We start from the raw sequence: 16,824 nt of genomic DNA, 5'->3' as shown, positions 1-16,824 counted from the left end.
TATAGATATAATGCAGTGGCATTCCATACTCTTCTATGCTCAATGGCCAAGAGGAGAAGGGATGCTTGCCTTCTACTGTATCCATTGCAACATCATCACCACTGGGAACCCTGAAATATTTTCCTGGAACACAGCAATAGTTACTGTTTTCATTTGCTTCTCATCTCCCTGTCTACCAATATTCCTTACCCACAGAATAGTGCCCATGTCCATCAGCAACTGCTGTGCATGCTTTCTATTTCCATTTTCTTTCCTTGGATTGTAGTGCTCTCAGAGAAGTCTCCAGAATTTCTATCTTCCACAAATGCCTACCATGCCTTAGATACTGGCTGTGGCATTGATTTTACTAATTTCTGCAACTATTAAATATGACTAAATTACTTCCAAGTGCAATTCTTCCTTGCTTTGCTAACTCTTTTATAAGTTAAGTATGTTCAGTTGCTTTTTTTTTCCTTCCCAAGGCAATTTGGGAGTCATGTATTTAAATGAGAATTAAAAATGCTTCTCTAATTCTGTCTGAAGCAGATTCACTTTAAATTTGCAACTTGAGGCTTTTATTCTCATCTACATTTTAGAAGACAAGCTAAATTAGTCCCAGATTCACCCATTTCCTTAAATCCATGATCACACAGAATTCTGGCTGTGAAGGCTTCTCTTTTGCCATCCTGGGGGGAGTATTTATACATAAATGATGCTAAACACAGGAATCTGGGGAAAGGTTGTTCTCTAAAGGGTCCCTCACCTCCCAATTAAGAAACACAAATAAGTTGTGATAATGAATTAACCAGCCATTTGTCTCATTGTGGGAAAAAGAGGTGGCCTATTGTATTTAAGTGTGCTAAAATGATCTATAAGTGCCATTGTTTAAAAGAATAAGAAACAATAATTGTCTAGAGTATTGGTATTATTTTTAGTAACATTCTCCAACAGAAATATTAGGAGTTCTCGAGGTAATGGCTGATTTTTGGTCTGGAGCACAAATTATATGAGCATCATGTAATGGCAGAAAGTAGGGAATTCTAAAATGCAAATACGTTAATAAGCATATGTGACAGAGAAATTGGAGTCGGCCGATAGAACCCATCATAGTCAAAGCTATAAATAATTTGGACATGGAAATAAATAATACAATATTGAAATATATCTTAAAGTATAAAATGAATACCAATGAGTTCCTAAATATGTAATATAATGAGTAACTAAATAAAGAAGCATAAAATATCTCACATGAAAAAAATTCCAAATGATTTTTAAAATTTGACTACTTTAAGGTACTTCACATAAATGGACTAATTTAGTATTAAACTTTTTGTGCATGGTTAATATTTCTTAACACAGTGTCCTCAAGCTTCATCCATCGCAAGTACTGGATAATATTCCTAGGTATGTATGTATCACATTTTAAAAATCTGTTCTTTAGTTGTAGATCACTTGAATTGCTTATGTGTTTTGGATATTACACATAAGGTTGCCATATACATGAGTGCACATCTATTAAAGTCCATGAGTTCAATTGATTTGTGTTTGTGCACAAAAATAGAATTGGATCATCTAGTAGTTAATTTTTAAGGAGCAAATCTCATAGAAGTCAAACATTGTATAGTCCCATAAATAGGACACAAGTGTTCTTATTTTTATTTCTTTTACAATTTTTTCTTTCTCTTTCTTTTCTTTTTGTTAATAATAGCCATCTGAAAGGTTCAAGGTTCTTTTTCTCTGTGCTTTCGATTTACGTTTCCCTATGAGTACTAATGTTGACAGCCATTTCTTCTGCTTATTAGCCATTTAATTATCTTCTTTGGAGAAATGATCATTTAGTACATTGCTTATTTTTAAAAATTGAAGAAATATATACAACTACATTTGATGATGGAGTAGTGAGTGCCGTGCAGGCTCAACTTTGTTTTTTGAGCAAGATAATATCATGTTGGACAGGTCAGTGTGCATGGTCATTTGGTGGCTAATGTGTTTGAGATTTTTAATGTCCCTCAGAAACCTATGTGTTAGGGGCTTGGTCCTCAGGGTGGTGCTGGGACCCTTGAGAAGCAAGTCCTTTAGGGGTTTTTCTTTCATTGGTGATGTGCCTCTGAAGAGAACTGTGGGACCTCATGCTCTTTCTTGTGTTCTTGCCTCCTGGATATGATCAACATAGAGGGGCCCCATTGTTCTTTTGGTCTTAGATGATCCTGGAGGGCAATGGCCAAAATATTGACAGTTTTGTTAAGATCTTTTATCCAACCCACATCTCATGGGGGCAGTGGGAATGGGATTCCCCTTGGTGGAATGGGCTGGCTGATAAGTGAAAGCTAAGATAAATACAATGGCAAAAAATCACAGGGCACAGAAAGTACTTTCAAAAGTGGGGGCAGAATGGGCAAGCTGATCAGATGGACGGAGCTTCTGGCAAAATGGTGCCCACATCTGCTTTATTTATGTTGGGAGACATCAAGGGCCTTCCATAGAATGTTCTTCTCCAAAAAAGGTTAAAGTTGGGCTGTTCCGTTCCTAATGGGCTACACCCATCTCTGGATCTACTATGAGGACCTTCCTAGGAGAGCAAAGGGAAGGGCTGTGTGCATTGGGCATCTATTTCTATGGGAGAGATACAGAAAGTTCCCAATGCCAGGCCTCTCTCTCCCTGGCTTCCAGGCCAAGAGAAGATCCTCCTGTGTTTCACGGATGGCTTCTTATACTTTCATTTTTCTTGTTTTTGTCCTCCAAGTCTTAGTTGTTGAACACTCAGAAAACCAGTTTCACCAGTTTTGAAATAGGTGTGGTGCATTTTAACTTTTATAATATTACAGTTCCCCTTTCCATTTGTTTGGGGTCAGTATTAGTATTGGGAGTCAGTGTTATATCTTCCCTTTACATTATAACTTATTGTCTCAAATAACCTCAAAATTAACCTTTTGAAGTCCACTGGTAGTGGGAGGGAAAACATTTTTATACGAAACAGAGGCATTTTTCACTTGCAAAACTTATGTTTCTCTCTCCTCCATCTTCTGAATTTCCTCAAACATTTGGTGGTGAAAGTCAGAACCTGAATCGTACCTATGATTCTTCTCTATCTAATCTTCCTCATAATCAGTTCTGTTGTCTAAAACTTTAAAAAAAATTGGGGAACAATTCCTCTCTCTCCATGTCAGTTTGTGTTCTGTAGATACAGAACTTGAACTGAAGATGTTTTAACAAATGACAAATGGAAGTCAAGAAAGCCAATATGGTAGGGGGAAGAAAGCATGTGGTCTCAAGTGAAGTCTGGCTTTAACTTTGGCCTCAGCAGCTCTAGAGTACTCACTGTTAACTGCACAACATGGTCTGCATGGAGGCCAGGGGCCACAAACTTTTTGTACTCCTATCATAGTCTTTTGCTTTCCCCTCTATTCACAAAACAAGAATCTAACAACATTACTTGCTAGATTAAAAATGCTATCAAAATTTGACCCATGGACCTTACCATTAAGGTTTAACAGTATTATGAAACCTTTCTTGATCTTGCCTTTTTCTGTCTTTTGATTCTTGGAAGTTAAAATCTACCTTTATTCTAGGTTAGTATGCAATTTTTCTGCATAGGTTTTTTTTTTTTTTGATAACCTCTGTATCTAGTACCTGTCCTAGGAATGATTTAGCTTTGTATCTTGCCTATTTACTGATCCTACTCTCTCCCTTCGATATGATTTTTATGATTTTTAATGTTTTCCCATTTAGGAATCTTTCTTGACCCAAGCCTCACTTCCCTTTTGTATGGTTTCATAGCACCCTATCTATCTTACCATTGTTAATATTCTGCAGTAGTTTTCTACTCCTTTCTGGGAGTCTCTCAGTAGATTTTAAAAAGAAAGAAGCTATTTGTACCTTATGCCACATCAGAAACCCACTAAAATATATTCCCTGAGCACAAAATTTTGTTTATTAATGAGTGAAGGAAGAATTGCCTGAAAAGTATTTAATCCTGCAATTGCTCTGTGTGTAGGAAGATCTACATATTATGAGAAATGACTTTTAATGAAATGTAATAATGAAATAATTACATTATAAGTTATTACATAATGAATTATTACATAATTACATAATGAAATGTAACCACAAAGTAACTGGAAAATGATAAAGAACCCTCATTTGTAGAATAATGATGTCTTCCTGAGGGAATATCAAGGCAAACACTTTCTCACATATTGTGAAATTCAATTCCATAATCTTTCCCATTCCTCAAAGTGAGAGGTAAACAAATTTTTGTTTTATTTAAAGGGCAATCAAGAATTCTCTACAGAATTCTCATCCGAAGGAAATAAAGGTAGAAAAAAATTCCCATGATCCCTTGTAATCATTTTAGTGTATATTTTATTGAATTCATTTTTGTGATTTATACTTTATTTATTTATTTAATATGTAATCAGGTACTAAACATTGTGCTACTTGTGGAAAATATTGATACCTAGCAGGCAAGTACCTTATGGATTATAACTGCTCTTTTAGTAAACAGGAATTCTGAAGCAACATTCAAAAACTCTTTTACTTAAGTCATCACTCTTTCTAAGAGGTTATCAGCTTGCAGTGACCTGAGTAAATAGCCGAGTTCAAAGGCTAAAAGGAAATGTAGAAACATGGCTGAATCTTTCTCACCACTTGTATGGTAAATGAATGGCCATTGATTTTTGCCCTGAAGTACTTAGACACCACAATCTTATTAGAAATATATGGCATATAAAATAAAAATAAATAATAATAAAATGTCTTGATTTTTAGTTATAGATAGTAAAAGAGCATTATAGTAAGTAGGCTAAGTATAGTTCTTTTCTCAAAAATTCTAACCAACAAAATTATATTAATATTTTCTCATCATTCCTGGAAATGTATGATAGCAATTAAGCATATGGTCCAGAAAATTGGTAATATTCTGGTTACTGAACCATTAGTAAACCATTTCTTATAACTCCCTATTTCTGTCAGGTACTATATGGTAATGGTAGTGTTTACCTGATGTAGAGTTACAGACATTAATGATCAATACCAGTATTTTTTATATTCTTAATTTTTATTAGAAAGAAAATCTACAAATCCATATAAATGGATAAATCTAGGAAAATAAGGACCAGAATTAGTAGAAACTTGCAATATGAGTAGATTGTCCTGGGTTAGGTAGTCTCTGATCTTTAACCTACTTATTCTTATTTCAATGAAGAGTTTATAAATAACAGTCTTTTTTCATCCAATCATAATCTTCTGAGATACTCCAAAATTTTCATTTATCCTTTCCTCACTTAAATCAATGTTGGAATTTAGGCAAATTCATTTATCAAGCAATTTCCTGCTAAGCAATTTTCTCATAGCATCTTTCATCTGAGCATTTCTCAAAGTATAGATCACAGGATTTAACATGGGAGTTATCATGGTATAGAATACAGCGACTGCTTTATCAATGGGTAAATTAGCTGGAGGTCTCATGTACACAAATATGCAGGGAACAAAGAAGAGGACAACCACTGTGATGTGGGAGATACAGGTGGACAAGGCCTTGCGCCTACCCTCCAGGCTGTGGGTCCTCAGGGAGTGCAGGATGACCACATAGGAGATCAACAGGAGGAGGAAGTTTAACAGGCAGATGAATCCACTATTGGCAGCAACAAAGAGCCCCAGAGTGTGGGTATCAGTGCAGGCCAGATTGAGCAATGGGTTCAGATCACACATAAAGTGATCAATGACATTAGGGCCACAGAAGGGTAGTGGTAAGATGAAGAGGATCTGAATGATTGCATGGAGAAAGCCTCCTATCCAGGACACTCCCACTAGCAGGGCACACACTCTCCAGTTCATGATGGTTGTATAGTGCAAGGGCTTGCAGATAGCCACATAGCGGTCATAGGCCATCACTGTAAGCAGAATGACCTCTACACCTCCAAAGAAATGTTCCCCAAAGACTTGTGCCATGCATCCTTTGAAAAGGATGGTCTTCTTTTCATGGAGTGCATCTCTAATCAGTTTAGGATTGTTGACAGAGGCATAGCAGGCATCAATAAAGGAGAGATAGGCCAGGAAAAAGTACATGGGGGATCCCAACAATGAGCTGCTAGTGATGGTTATCAAGATGAGCAAATTTCCTACTATAGAGATAATGTAGATGAGCAAAAATACAGCAAATACTATTTTCTGCATCTTTGGGTTTTGTGTAAGTCCCAGAAGAACAAACTCTGTCACATTGTTTGTAGTCTCCATGTACTTCATGTGGACGCTTGTTAAATTACCTGAAAAAGTTGATACAACCTAGGATTTATTCAGATTTTCCATCCTAATAAATATTAAATGTCTGGATGCCACTGAGATGTGAAATCTTATGACATTTGTATGTTTTTGTGGTTGCATTTATTTATTTTTTGAGATGTATCAAAGGGTTCTGAATTCTTGAAGATTACTCAAATTGCCTCCTGAGTGACTATTAGGAAAACAGAATATAGATAAGGCCTTTTGTATAGATAAGGATTGGCATCTGAGTACACTAACATATCTGGGATGACTTTGAGTCTGAACTGAAATAATGGATTTCATACACCAGTAGCAACTTAGCCCAAAAAAGGAGGCAAAAGTTGAATGTACTGGATATTCATATACAGGTGAAAAATTGTGCCCGTTATTATTAAGAAATGGAAAATTACGAAAAAAAGAGTAGAGAATGAGTGAAAGGATGACAAGGAGTTTGATTAAGGGGAATCTTGGGTACTAATCTCATATAGGTCTTCCTGTATCCTGGATGAAGCTGAGTAAGGTCAGTACAGTGGAAGCCAGAGGCAAGAGCTGCAGGTAGCAGAGTATTATAATATTTGATATAAATATGATGGAAATGTAATGAAATACAAAATAGATAGTATAAAATAACCTATAATGTGTGTTTACACAATTCAAGAACTTATAGTTGATAATAAAATGTTTTAATGTGAATTCTGTGTGTTCCAAGGTACCAAGTACTCCACACACAATTCATTTTAATAATTAGAATAACCTTGGTGCTCAAAATTATTTGTACATTTAACAGGTAAGGAAATGATGTCAGAGACTAATGTTTGCTGTTTAAAAGCAATGAAATATTATATAAAGCTTTCTGAATATTTCATGTATTTTAAGCGATTTTATAGATTCTTGTTGCAGATTATCTTTCTTGGGGTGCATTTCCTGCCACTTTGCATACCTAAATCAACATCTATAAACTGAGAATAACAATACCACCTCATCATTTGTTAAGAGAATTGATTGTTATATTATTGTATCCACCCCGGTGCTGCTGGGGATACATATAGGAACTTTCATCCACTTTTATATCTGCATGCACTCAGCAGAGAACAGAACTTTTCTCCCTACAACAATCTGAGAAGAAATGCTTTCCAAAATTACTTTTAAAGAAGCTAGAGAGACTTACCTGTATTATCCACAGTATTTGATATCAGAAAGAGTCCAACTTGCCTGTGCTTGGACTAACAAGTGATGATTTGTGTCCATTAATATTCATATTTAGATCATTTTTGTGTGAGAGATATATTAAATTTTGTTTTCATTTTCAAGATTAATCTGGTTATTAATTGATATGTCTCTTCCCTAAATAATGGTTCCTAGTGCTAGACAGCTTGGTTTTAGAAAGTACTTCATCTCTCTCTCAAATTGTTCAATGTCAGATTAGATTCATGACATATTTCAAATGTGTTTTGAAAATTTGGGTTAAGAATGAGATTCTCTGTGACAGTATTTGCCAAATTTAGAAAAATAATGTTAACCATATATGAAACAACAATATTTAGTAACCCTTACCGCTTTTACAAACCTACCTTTGCAATTCTAGATGATTTTTGTGGCATTACAGTGTGTTCAGGCACAAATCCATCTTCAAATTAGTTCCTCTTGCAATAAGCAGAGTCCAATATGAAGGATAAAATGGAGTTGAGAAAAAGCCACTCAGATAATTCAATATCAATTCAACCATTTTTAAGGATGTGTCTTTATAAGTTTAAATCTTTCCATCTTACATAAGCCTAAAGTGATTTCACCAAAATCCTGAGATTTGAATTTAGAATGGATTCACTTGATTCACTATTATGGAGAAATGATCCTCATTACCTGGTTCTGGCCCATCAGGGCAGCATGTAGGAAACGCAGAGGAAAAGCTTTTTAGTGGCTCATGCCACTCACGAGGATTCTTGCTGTGGAGACATTAATGACAAGAAGGAATATTTTCACCTCACACTATTAGGATATTTAAAGAGGTTCTCATAAAAACTCAGGTACCTTCCTTGTAGTTTTCCATCCTCTCCCAGGAATTAGTTATCCCCTTGTTGGAAAAGCTTTGTGTTTAGAAGTGGGTATCCTGGCAGTGTGTTTGTGTGTTACCCACTCTAGAGTACAGATGGTATTCCCTGCACTTACAACATAAACAAGTGGGAGTTGCCTTTCCCTTTCCCAACCTGAGTTGCTAGGAGAGCTGAATACCAGGTAAATAGCACGGTGGCCTAAGTCCAGCCTGGGGACCAGTGGTGCAGGGTCCCTGATGATGCCTGTCACAGAGGGGCTTCTTTCTTCTGATCATTTTAAAACCATTTCTGAAAACTCCTTGTGATTGCTTGAGAGCTAAAGCAGTGAAGACAGAGCTTTACTGAGAGACATTTTAAGTAGATAACTGCAAAACTGCTTTTTCTAATTTTCATAGTGTTTTGGAAATAGATAGAATCCTCAGAAGGCTCTAAATTAGTTATCCCAGATATCATGGTCTGGTCAGTGTAGATTAACAGGCAGCATGACACTTTGGAAAGAGATCTAAAACACAAGAAGAGAGTTTCAATCTTTCCATATTTTGTCACTTGGCGTTATTTTTTCCCATTCTGTATCCAGACGTCAATTGTTTTGGTTTTCTATTGAAATTTCGTGATGACTGACTATGAAGATTTTTTTCATATTCCTATCTTCTGTTAATGTTAATATTTTGTAAAAATTCTATTTATATCTTTGCATAAGTTAAAAGCAATCATTCTTTATTTCTTCCTATTTAGTTGTAAATGCTCAGTATTTTACAGATGGAGGTCTTTGTCATGTCTATAGTGTGTAAACACATAAACACACAATTTACTCAAAGTCTGTGAATTCTTTTATCATTTCTCAAATAACAGTTGTTTGGGTTATAATTTACATACAGAAAAATGCGCAAATATAATATATAAAAAACACTCTCTGTATTGGAGTTAGACTCTTACAGATTTATCATATGAATGTTGTCATGTCACATTTGTCCTTCTGTGCCAGACCTTTTTTTTTTTAATTTTCTAAACATATTATCTTCTGAGTTCATCCATTTTGTTGCAAATGAAAGGACTTTTTTAAGCCGGAATAATGTTTTGTTATGTCAGATATTCTTTATGTAATGATCTATCAATGAACATTTAAGTTTCTTTCATATTTGGCTATTGTGAACAACATATAATGGTCTCAAGAATGCACATATGACTTGGAAATCCTGTTTTAATTCCTTTGAATAAATACCCATAAATAGTATTGCTAGATTATATGTAGTTCTATTTTTTTTTTTTGGTAATATTATAAAGGAATGTTCAAGCTGCTTTCCACAGACAGAGCCAATATCGCATTCACACCAACTATGACAAGATTTTCCTTTTCCCTATACTATTGTCTCTATTTGTTATGTTGATTTTTGGTTTATTTTTATAATATGAATCCTCCTGGGTTATGTTCATACTTTGCTTTGATTTGATTTTTCACTTTTCCTGATGATTATAGAAATATTGACTTTGGGTTCCATTTTATATAGCTGTTGGCCATTGGTATTCTTTGGACAAATTCAAGGTCTTGCACATTTAATTTTAATTTTTATTTATTTAATTTTCTTTTATGTTGAACTGATAAATAAAATTGATAAAATATACATATTAGTGGGCTACTCTCATGTTTCAATACATATTTCATATTTCATAATGTTTCCACTAGGTATTTAACTTGATATAAATACCTGAGGCTGGGATCCCAGCCTCTTTTACTTCCTTCTTTACTTCCTGGCCATGATCTAAGCAGTTGTTTCTATGCCATAAGCATTTCTTATGGTGTACTACCTCACCACAGAGCAAAAGTAATGCAACCAACTGAAAATGGAATGGAATCTACAGACTCTGAGCCAAAACTTATCTTTCCACTATATACATTGATTACATCAGATATTGTAATATGAAGATGGAAAGGAAAACCAGGCCAAGAACTGTATGGAAATGGGTAACAGCTACCTATGAAGGATAGCAGGAATCTCCCTAAAAATCCTGAGGACTTACATTGAAATTCACCTGTAGGTGCCATCTATACCATAGGCATTTTACATACAATTGGACCATGTGATTAATATGACCTATGTGGCAGAACTCTGCCATTTGTTGTATAGACTTCTCTTCTTCTGGGCCCCCCTCAAAACTAGAATTTTTGGGGACATCCAAATAAGAAATATGTTGTCTCTAAAATCCAAGTGATCCACTAGGAATCATACCCCTTTTTTCCTTGTAACAGGGGCCAGATGCATCAACTTATCATTCCATTCACCTTAGAAGGGATATCTGGACATACCTCACACCACTGAATTCCTAGATATTAAACAGAGGTAGAAAGTCCACAAATTTTATTCAGAATTATTTCTCTCACTCCAATGTGTTAACAATAAGTCTAGAGTAGTTGCTTCTTCTCATCTATTGATAGTTCCAATAATCACAAACTAATCAACATACAGGCCATAATGTTCTTGAGGAAGAACAAGTCAACAAGATACCTGTGAACTAAGTTATAGCATGGTTCTGGAACACTGGCATACACCTGAGGTTAGCCACATTTACCTTTTTAGCTGAAACCAAACTGGTCCTTTATGGGAGAATAAGGAAAAAAAGACTTCGCCAAACCATTAGCTGCATAGCAGTTACCAGTGGGATGTGTTAATTTGTTCAAGCAATGAAGGCACATCTTGTATAGCAGCTGTAAGTGGAGCCTCCACCTGATTAAGCTTATGGTAATGGACTATCATTTTCTCATAACTGTCTGTTGTTTGCACAGGCAAAATAGTTGAGTTGAATGAATATGTGGTAAGAATCAGTGGACCATCTTTCAAGTCTTGATGGTGCCGGCAAACTCTGAAATCCTTCCAGGAATGCAGTAGTATTATTTATCAAGCAAAATGCAATCCTGCTTTTGGTAATTTATTTTCTTATATAGAGGAAGCTCTACCAGCTTCCACTTTGCCATTCCCACCCTAATATTCTTCACTCCATAGGTCATGGTGCCATTGTGGAGATTCTACAAATACCAGGTCCATTCAATTTTGCATTCCAAAACTGGGGAAATAGGTACCAAAGTAGTTTGAAAACCCACTTGCCTCATTCAGAGAATAACCTGAGTTATGTTTCCCTTCATCACTTAAGTCCATGAGATCTTCCTCTCACTGCTAAGCCAGGGGTATATTTTAATTTGTTCAAGCAACGAAACCATGTCTGGTAGAAAGCTGCAATTGGAACCTCTATCTGATTAAGCTTATGTTAATTGACTATCATTTACCCATAACTGTCTATTTTTTTGTACAGCCAGACCATAGTGATGTTTTGGGTGTCCTTGAATTAGTGTCAGTTTATAACCAGAGTGAAGCTGTCCAGCAATGTCTAAACTAATGTACTGCACAGATACTGTGGAAAAGGTTTTAGATCTCTTTGTAGAAAACTGGGAGAAATATTTGCACATAAAGTTTTGGCAGTGTATTAGTGTCCTACCTCAAGAAGATCCACTTCACTTACAACTCGGGGGTTCTGGATCTATAGACTGGCTCAAGTCTGAAGAATGATTTAGGGATCATAACTTTCTGTTCCAGTGATTTAATTTTGGCATTCATTTACTTATTACAAAATTTTTTCTGCTTAAATAATATAGTTTAATAAGCACAGACCTGTTAAATTGATTAGTTTTTCTGTACAATAATCAGATTGTTATGATTTCTGCTTTATTTCTGTTTTACATAATGGTAACCACACCCCCAACACCTCTGAAACTTGAATGCCACCACTTAGTCCTTGCAACCCTTTGATATAATAACTCGCTTTCTACTTAGGTTTTTCAGTTCGATTTCTGTTTCACTCACTGTAGATTTCCTTTTTGTCTTCTTGTAGCCAACTAGCCAAAATGAATCCTTCTTAACTCTATTAAGTGCAACAGTAAAAGAAGAATCTTTCCTTACTTTGCCTATGACAATAAAGTTGGCATGATCCCAAAGTATGTTTGTTTTAATATTATCCCACACTTTTAATATGTATTATCATACATGTCCCTGTACTCCTATCTGATAAAATCATGTAGTATTTGAAGTGCCATGTACCTATTCATGGGTCACACCTTGCATATATTTTAGGGTCCCGCTGAGACTTGAACCTAGATATAAGTCTGGAAGCAAAGAAGATATAAGTCTGGAGTTAACCCAAGGGGAGTAAACATTGCCTTACAGAGCAACTTTGCCTTTATGATCCCCTCAGAGAGTGTAGGAGTATTCCTTAGACATGGTGGAGAGAACACTAACTGGTAGCAGGAGGGCACTTCTACTGAACATGGAGAGGCCTCTTTCACTTGCAAAGTTTCATAGTTCTCTCCATTCCATCTTCTCAGTTCTTTCATCCATCTAGTGATGGAAGCCAGAACATGATCTCACCCCATAAATACGTATTAATTCCCTTGTGAATTACCTGTAAATATTTGGGGAACTGTTTCTCTCTTTCTAATAAGAATTTAGACTATAGATGCAGAACCTGCATTTTTATGGAGAATTTTTATGAAGATTACATATGAAAGCAGGGATTGGGGAAGCTGATAAGGCCAGGGAAAGGTGCATTGTCTATGTGAAGTCTGGTATCATTCTGGGACCTTGGTAGCTCTGGAGAATGCATTGTACTATGGTTGCACATGGGGACAGTGGACCCAACATTTTTATACACCTGTGGTAGTCTTGTATTGTCTACTTAGGGGCCTTGAGGTGTTGGGCATAAGCACTGGAAGAATCTTGCATTTTCTCAAGTGAAATTGTCCAGAGAAGGTTAGGGTTGTCAACTCTTAACAGCCCAGACTTACAGTAGCTGGTTCGTGCATACCCTGGCCTGGTGGAGGGGATCTGAGCTGGATCTAATGGTGTTTATCACAACCCATGTCAGAAGACCAGAGTTCAAACAACCAGCCTTTCACACTCAGCTCTGAACAGTAGCCTGCTGTTCTCCTGCTGTGGATCTTGTCCACTTCATGCCATTCTTCTTCAAATCTAACTACATCACTCACTAACTTAAACAGACTTCTGATGTTTTTCCCATGGCCCACACCATTAAGCTATAACAAGTTTATGAGACCCTTGCTGATCTTCCTTGTTTTTGTCTCCCAAGTGTCAACAGTTACAATTTTATAGTAATTTGGTCTGCACCTTGGTAGTTGGCACTCGTGGGTTTCAGTAAATAATTGTGGAATGAATAGTTTAATAAGCACAGACCTGTTAAATCAATTAGTTTTTCTGTATAGTTTTTTCTCTTCACCTGTTATCTATCTCCTGTTCTAGAAATGTTTTGGCACATATTCTTGCCTATTCCCTCTACTGACACCATACCACAGGTGCCATTTTTAATGTCTTCCAATCTAAGAATCAATTCTTGACCCAAACCCCAGATCTTTGGAAGCCATTCAGTATAGTTTCATAACATTTTGTTCATCTAAACATATATAACACAGAGTATTAATTTTTTACTCTTTATAGGAGTCTTTCAATGAAGTTTCAATTCTATAAAGGAAGAAGTAAAATTTTATTTTATCCACATCTGAACATCCCCTCTAATATGCATGTACCTTAGGGTAAAAATTATGTGTTTACTAATTAGGAAGGAAGATTTGAGTGAAAAATATTTAATCTTGAAATTTTCTCTGCACACAGACAGATCTTCATATTTTGAAAAACAGTTTTGAATAATGAAATGATCACAAAGTAACAGAAACACTATAAACAACTCAGATTCATAGGATAATAAAAACTTCTTGAGGGAATATCAATGTACAGTTTATTTTCATATGCTGAGCAACACAATTCCAAGATTTTCTCACTCCTCAGTTTATGCAAGAATAAAAACAAAATGTGGTTCTTCTTAGAATTCCATCTAGGATTCTCCTCTGAGTCTGCATGAGATTAAGGTAGAAAATATCTATTACTCTTTTCCTACCACTTTTATTCAATTGATATGTTATTTTATACATTTGGTCATTCCTTCATTATTCATCAGGTGCCAGACTTTGAGCTACTTATGAAAAGTATTGAAAGCTACCAGGCAAAACTTTCATGGGTTATAGCTGCACCTTTAGTGACTAGGAGTCCCTGTTCAACATTCAAGTGTTCTTTATTTGATTCACTTCTTCTGATGAGCTATTAGCCTATAATTGCATTAGTTCCAATGTCTAAAAGAAAATTTAGGAAGATTGTTGAATCTTTCTTATGTTAAAGAGGGTAATAAATATCCAATTGTTCATTGTCCCCAAAGAACTTAGATACCATAATATTACTGGAAGCACATGATCATATATTCTGATACATAAAAATATGAGATATATGAATGAAAATGATGTAATTTTTGGTTATAGATAATCTATGAGAATTGTGATGTGCAAAGCATAGTCTTTTCTCAAAAATTCTCACTAGTACCATTATTGGAACTTTTCCTCATCATTATCTGATAGTATATGATAGGAGTTAAACAAATGATCTGAAATATCAGTGATATTTTGTTTACTAGATCATCAGTATATCTGTTGTATATTGATAATTTCTTCTTTCTGTTAGTGTCCTATAAGTAAAATGCCCTACGGGTAAAATAGCAGAGCTTACCTGTATTGATAGTTATAGTGATTATTGCTCATCACCAACATTCTTTCTATTTTTTTTTTCTTAAGGAAAAACCTATGAATTCATATACATGGATAAAGTTGGAAAACCAGGCCCAGAGTTAGTAAAAGCTTTCAAACATACCTGACATGTTTCTAGGTTAGATTGACTCCAATTTTTTAACCAATTTCTACTTTCTCAATGAAAAGTTTCTGAATAACAATTTTTAAAATATTTTTCTTATAATTATATTTTGCTGATGTGTTCCAAACTGTCTGCATATTCTCCTCAGCTGAATCACTGCTGGGTTTTAGGCACATTCATTTATCATCTGAAATAGCTTTACTGATAAATAACTTCCTAATAGCAGCTTTCATCTGAGCATTTCTGAAAGTGTAGATAAAGGGATTTACCATGGGAGTTATCATAGTATAGAATACAGCAATTGCTTTATCAATAGATAAATTAACTGCAGGTCTCAGGTACACAAATACGCAGGGAACAAAGAAGAGGACAACCACTGTGATGTGGGAGACACAGGTGGACAGGGCTTTGCGCCTACTCTCTAGGCTGTGGGTTCTCAGGGAGCGCAGGATGACCACATAGGAGACCAGCAGGAGGAGGAAGTTTAATGAGCAGATTAACCCACTGTTAGCAGCAACAAAGAGCCCCAGAGTGTGAATATCAGTGCAGGCCAGATTGAGCAATGGGTTCAGATCACACATAAAGTGATCAATGACATTAGGGCCACAGAAGGGTAGTTGAAAGATGAAGAGGATCTGGATGGTTGCATGTAGAAAGCCTCCCATCCAGGACACTCCCACTAGCAGGGCACGCACTCTCCAGTTCATGATGGTTACATAGTGCAAGGGTTTGCAGATGGCTACATAGCGGTCATAAGCCATCACAGTAAGCAAGATGACCTCTGCACCTGCAAAGAAATGTTCCCCAAAGACTTGGGCCATGCATCCATTGAAAAGGATAGTCTTCTTTTCATGAAGTGAATCTCTAATCAGTTTAGGTGTATTTACAGAGGCATAGCAGGCATCAATAAATGAGAGATGGGCCAGGAAAAAGTACATGGGGGATCCCAAGAGTGAGCTCACAGTGATGGTTATAACAATGACCAAATTTCCTACTACAGAGATGATGTAGATGAATAAAAACACAACAAATATAATTTTCTGCATCTTAGGGTTTTCAGTAAGTCCCAGAAGAACAAACTCTGTCACATTGTTCTTATTCTCCATGAACTTCATGCTAAAGTTAATTACATATCCTGAAAATATTGATACAACATTTGGTTAATTAAACTTCTCCAATCTAGTAAATAATACATGCCTGAATTCTATGGAGTCATGGGATCTTATGTTTTATTGTTTTTCTTTGCATGTATTTTTTTATTTCTTCAAGTGGAACAAAGAACTCTGAATTGTTAAAATTATTCAAATTCCATCCTATGCAGAATTTTTGAAAATATTGTATAGATGAAGAACTTTTGTAAACACACTAGGTGATCTGCATCTGAGTATATTAATTTTCTGAAATGAGTTACAGCCTGGATTGACATAAGAGATTACACACATTGTAGCAGCTTAGCCCAAAAAGGGAGGTAAAAGATGGATGTAATAGATATCTTAACATAGGTAAAAAATTTTGCTTCTTATTTTTAGCAAATGGAGAATGATAAAATGAAATAGAGAATGGATAGAAGGATGACAAGGAATTTGAGGAAGGGGGAATCTTAACTACTATTATCACAAAGGACTTTGTATTTTCTGGATGTTGTAGAGTGAGGTTTAGTAGTGAGTGAATGCTGGAGACAGGAAGCCCAGGTAAAGTACTCATAATAGATGGTATAAAGAATGATCGAAATCAGGGTCTAGGGCTGTACTCAGTGGTAGAGAGCTTGCCTCACACGT

At 35.7% G+C, this 16,824-nt stretch overlaps 2 protein-coding genes across 2 annotated transcripts; both read right to left on the bottom strand.

Annotated features, from left to right (window-relative positions):
• Positions 1-5,289: 5,289 nt before the first annotated feature.
• On the bottom strand, positions 5,290-6,213 carry LOC101973447 (olfactory receptor 4C13). The gene has a single exon (XM_005330059.4). The coding sequence runs from the start codon at positions 6,211-6,213 to the stop codon at positions 5,290-5,292; it is 924 nt and encodes a 307-aa protein (XP_005330116.3).
• Positions 6,214-15,222: 9,009 nt separating this feature from the next.
• Positions 15,223-16,152, bottom strand: LOC101965840 (olfactory receptor 4C46). Its single transcript, XM_005329947.3, has one exon. The coding sequence runs from the start codon at positions 16,150-16,152 to the stop codon at positions 15,223-15,225; it is 930 nt and encodes a 309-aa protein (XP_005330004.2).
• Between the last annotated feature and the right edge of the window lie 672 nt (positions 16,153-16,824).

The sequence above is a fragment of the Ictidomys tridecemlineatus genome, chromosome 4 (genome assembly GCF_052094955.1).
Source record: "Ictidomys tridecemlineatus isolate mIctTri1 chromosome 4, mIctTri1.hap1, whole genome shotgun sequence".
Classification (NCBI taxonomy): domain Eukaryota; kingdom Metazoa; phylum Chordata; class Mammalia; order Rodentia; family Sciuridae; genus Ictidomys; species Ictidomys tridecemlineatus.
Note: the sequence above shows the minus strand (reverse complement) of the source record. Positions and strands in the feature narration are given on the sequence as shown.

Bases quoted from the DNA above. Each gene is read 5' to 3' on its own strand.
- LOC101973447 (XM_005330059.4), bottom strand. From the start codon at position 6,213: ATGGAGACTACAAACAATGTGACAGAGTTTGTTCTTCTGGGACTTACA.
- LOC101965840 (XM_005329947.3), bottom strand. From the start codon at position 16,152: ATGGAGAATAAGAACAATGTGACAGAGTTTGTTCTTCTGGGACTTACT.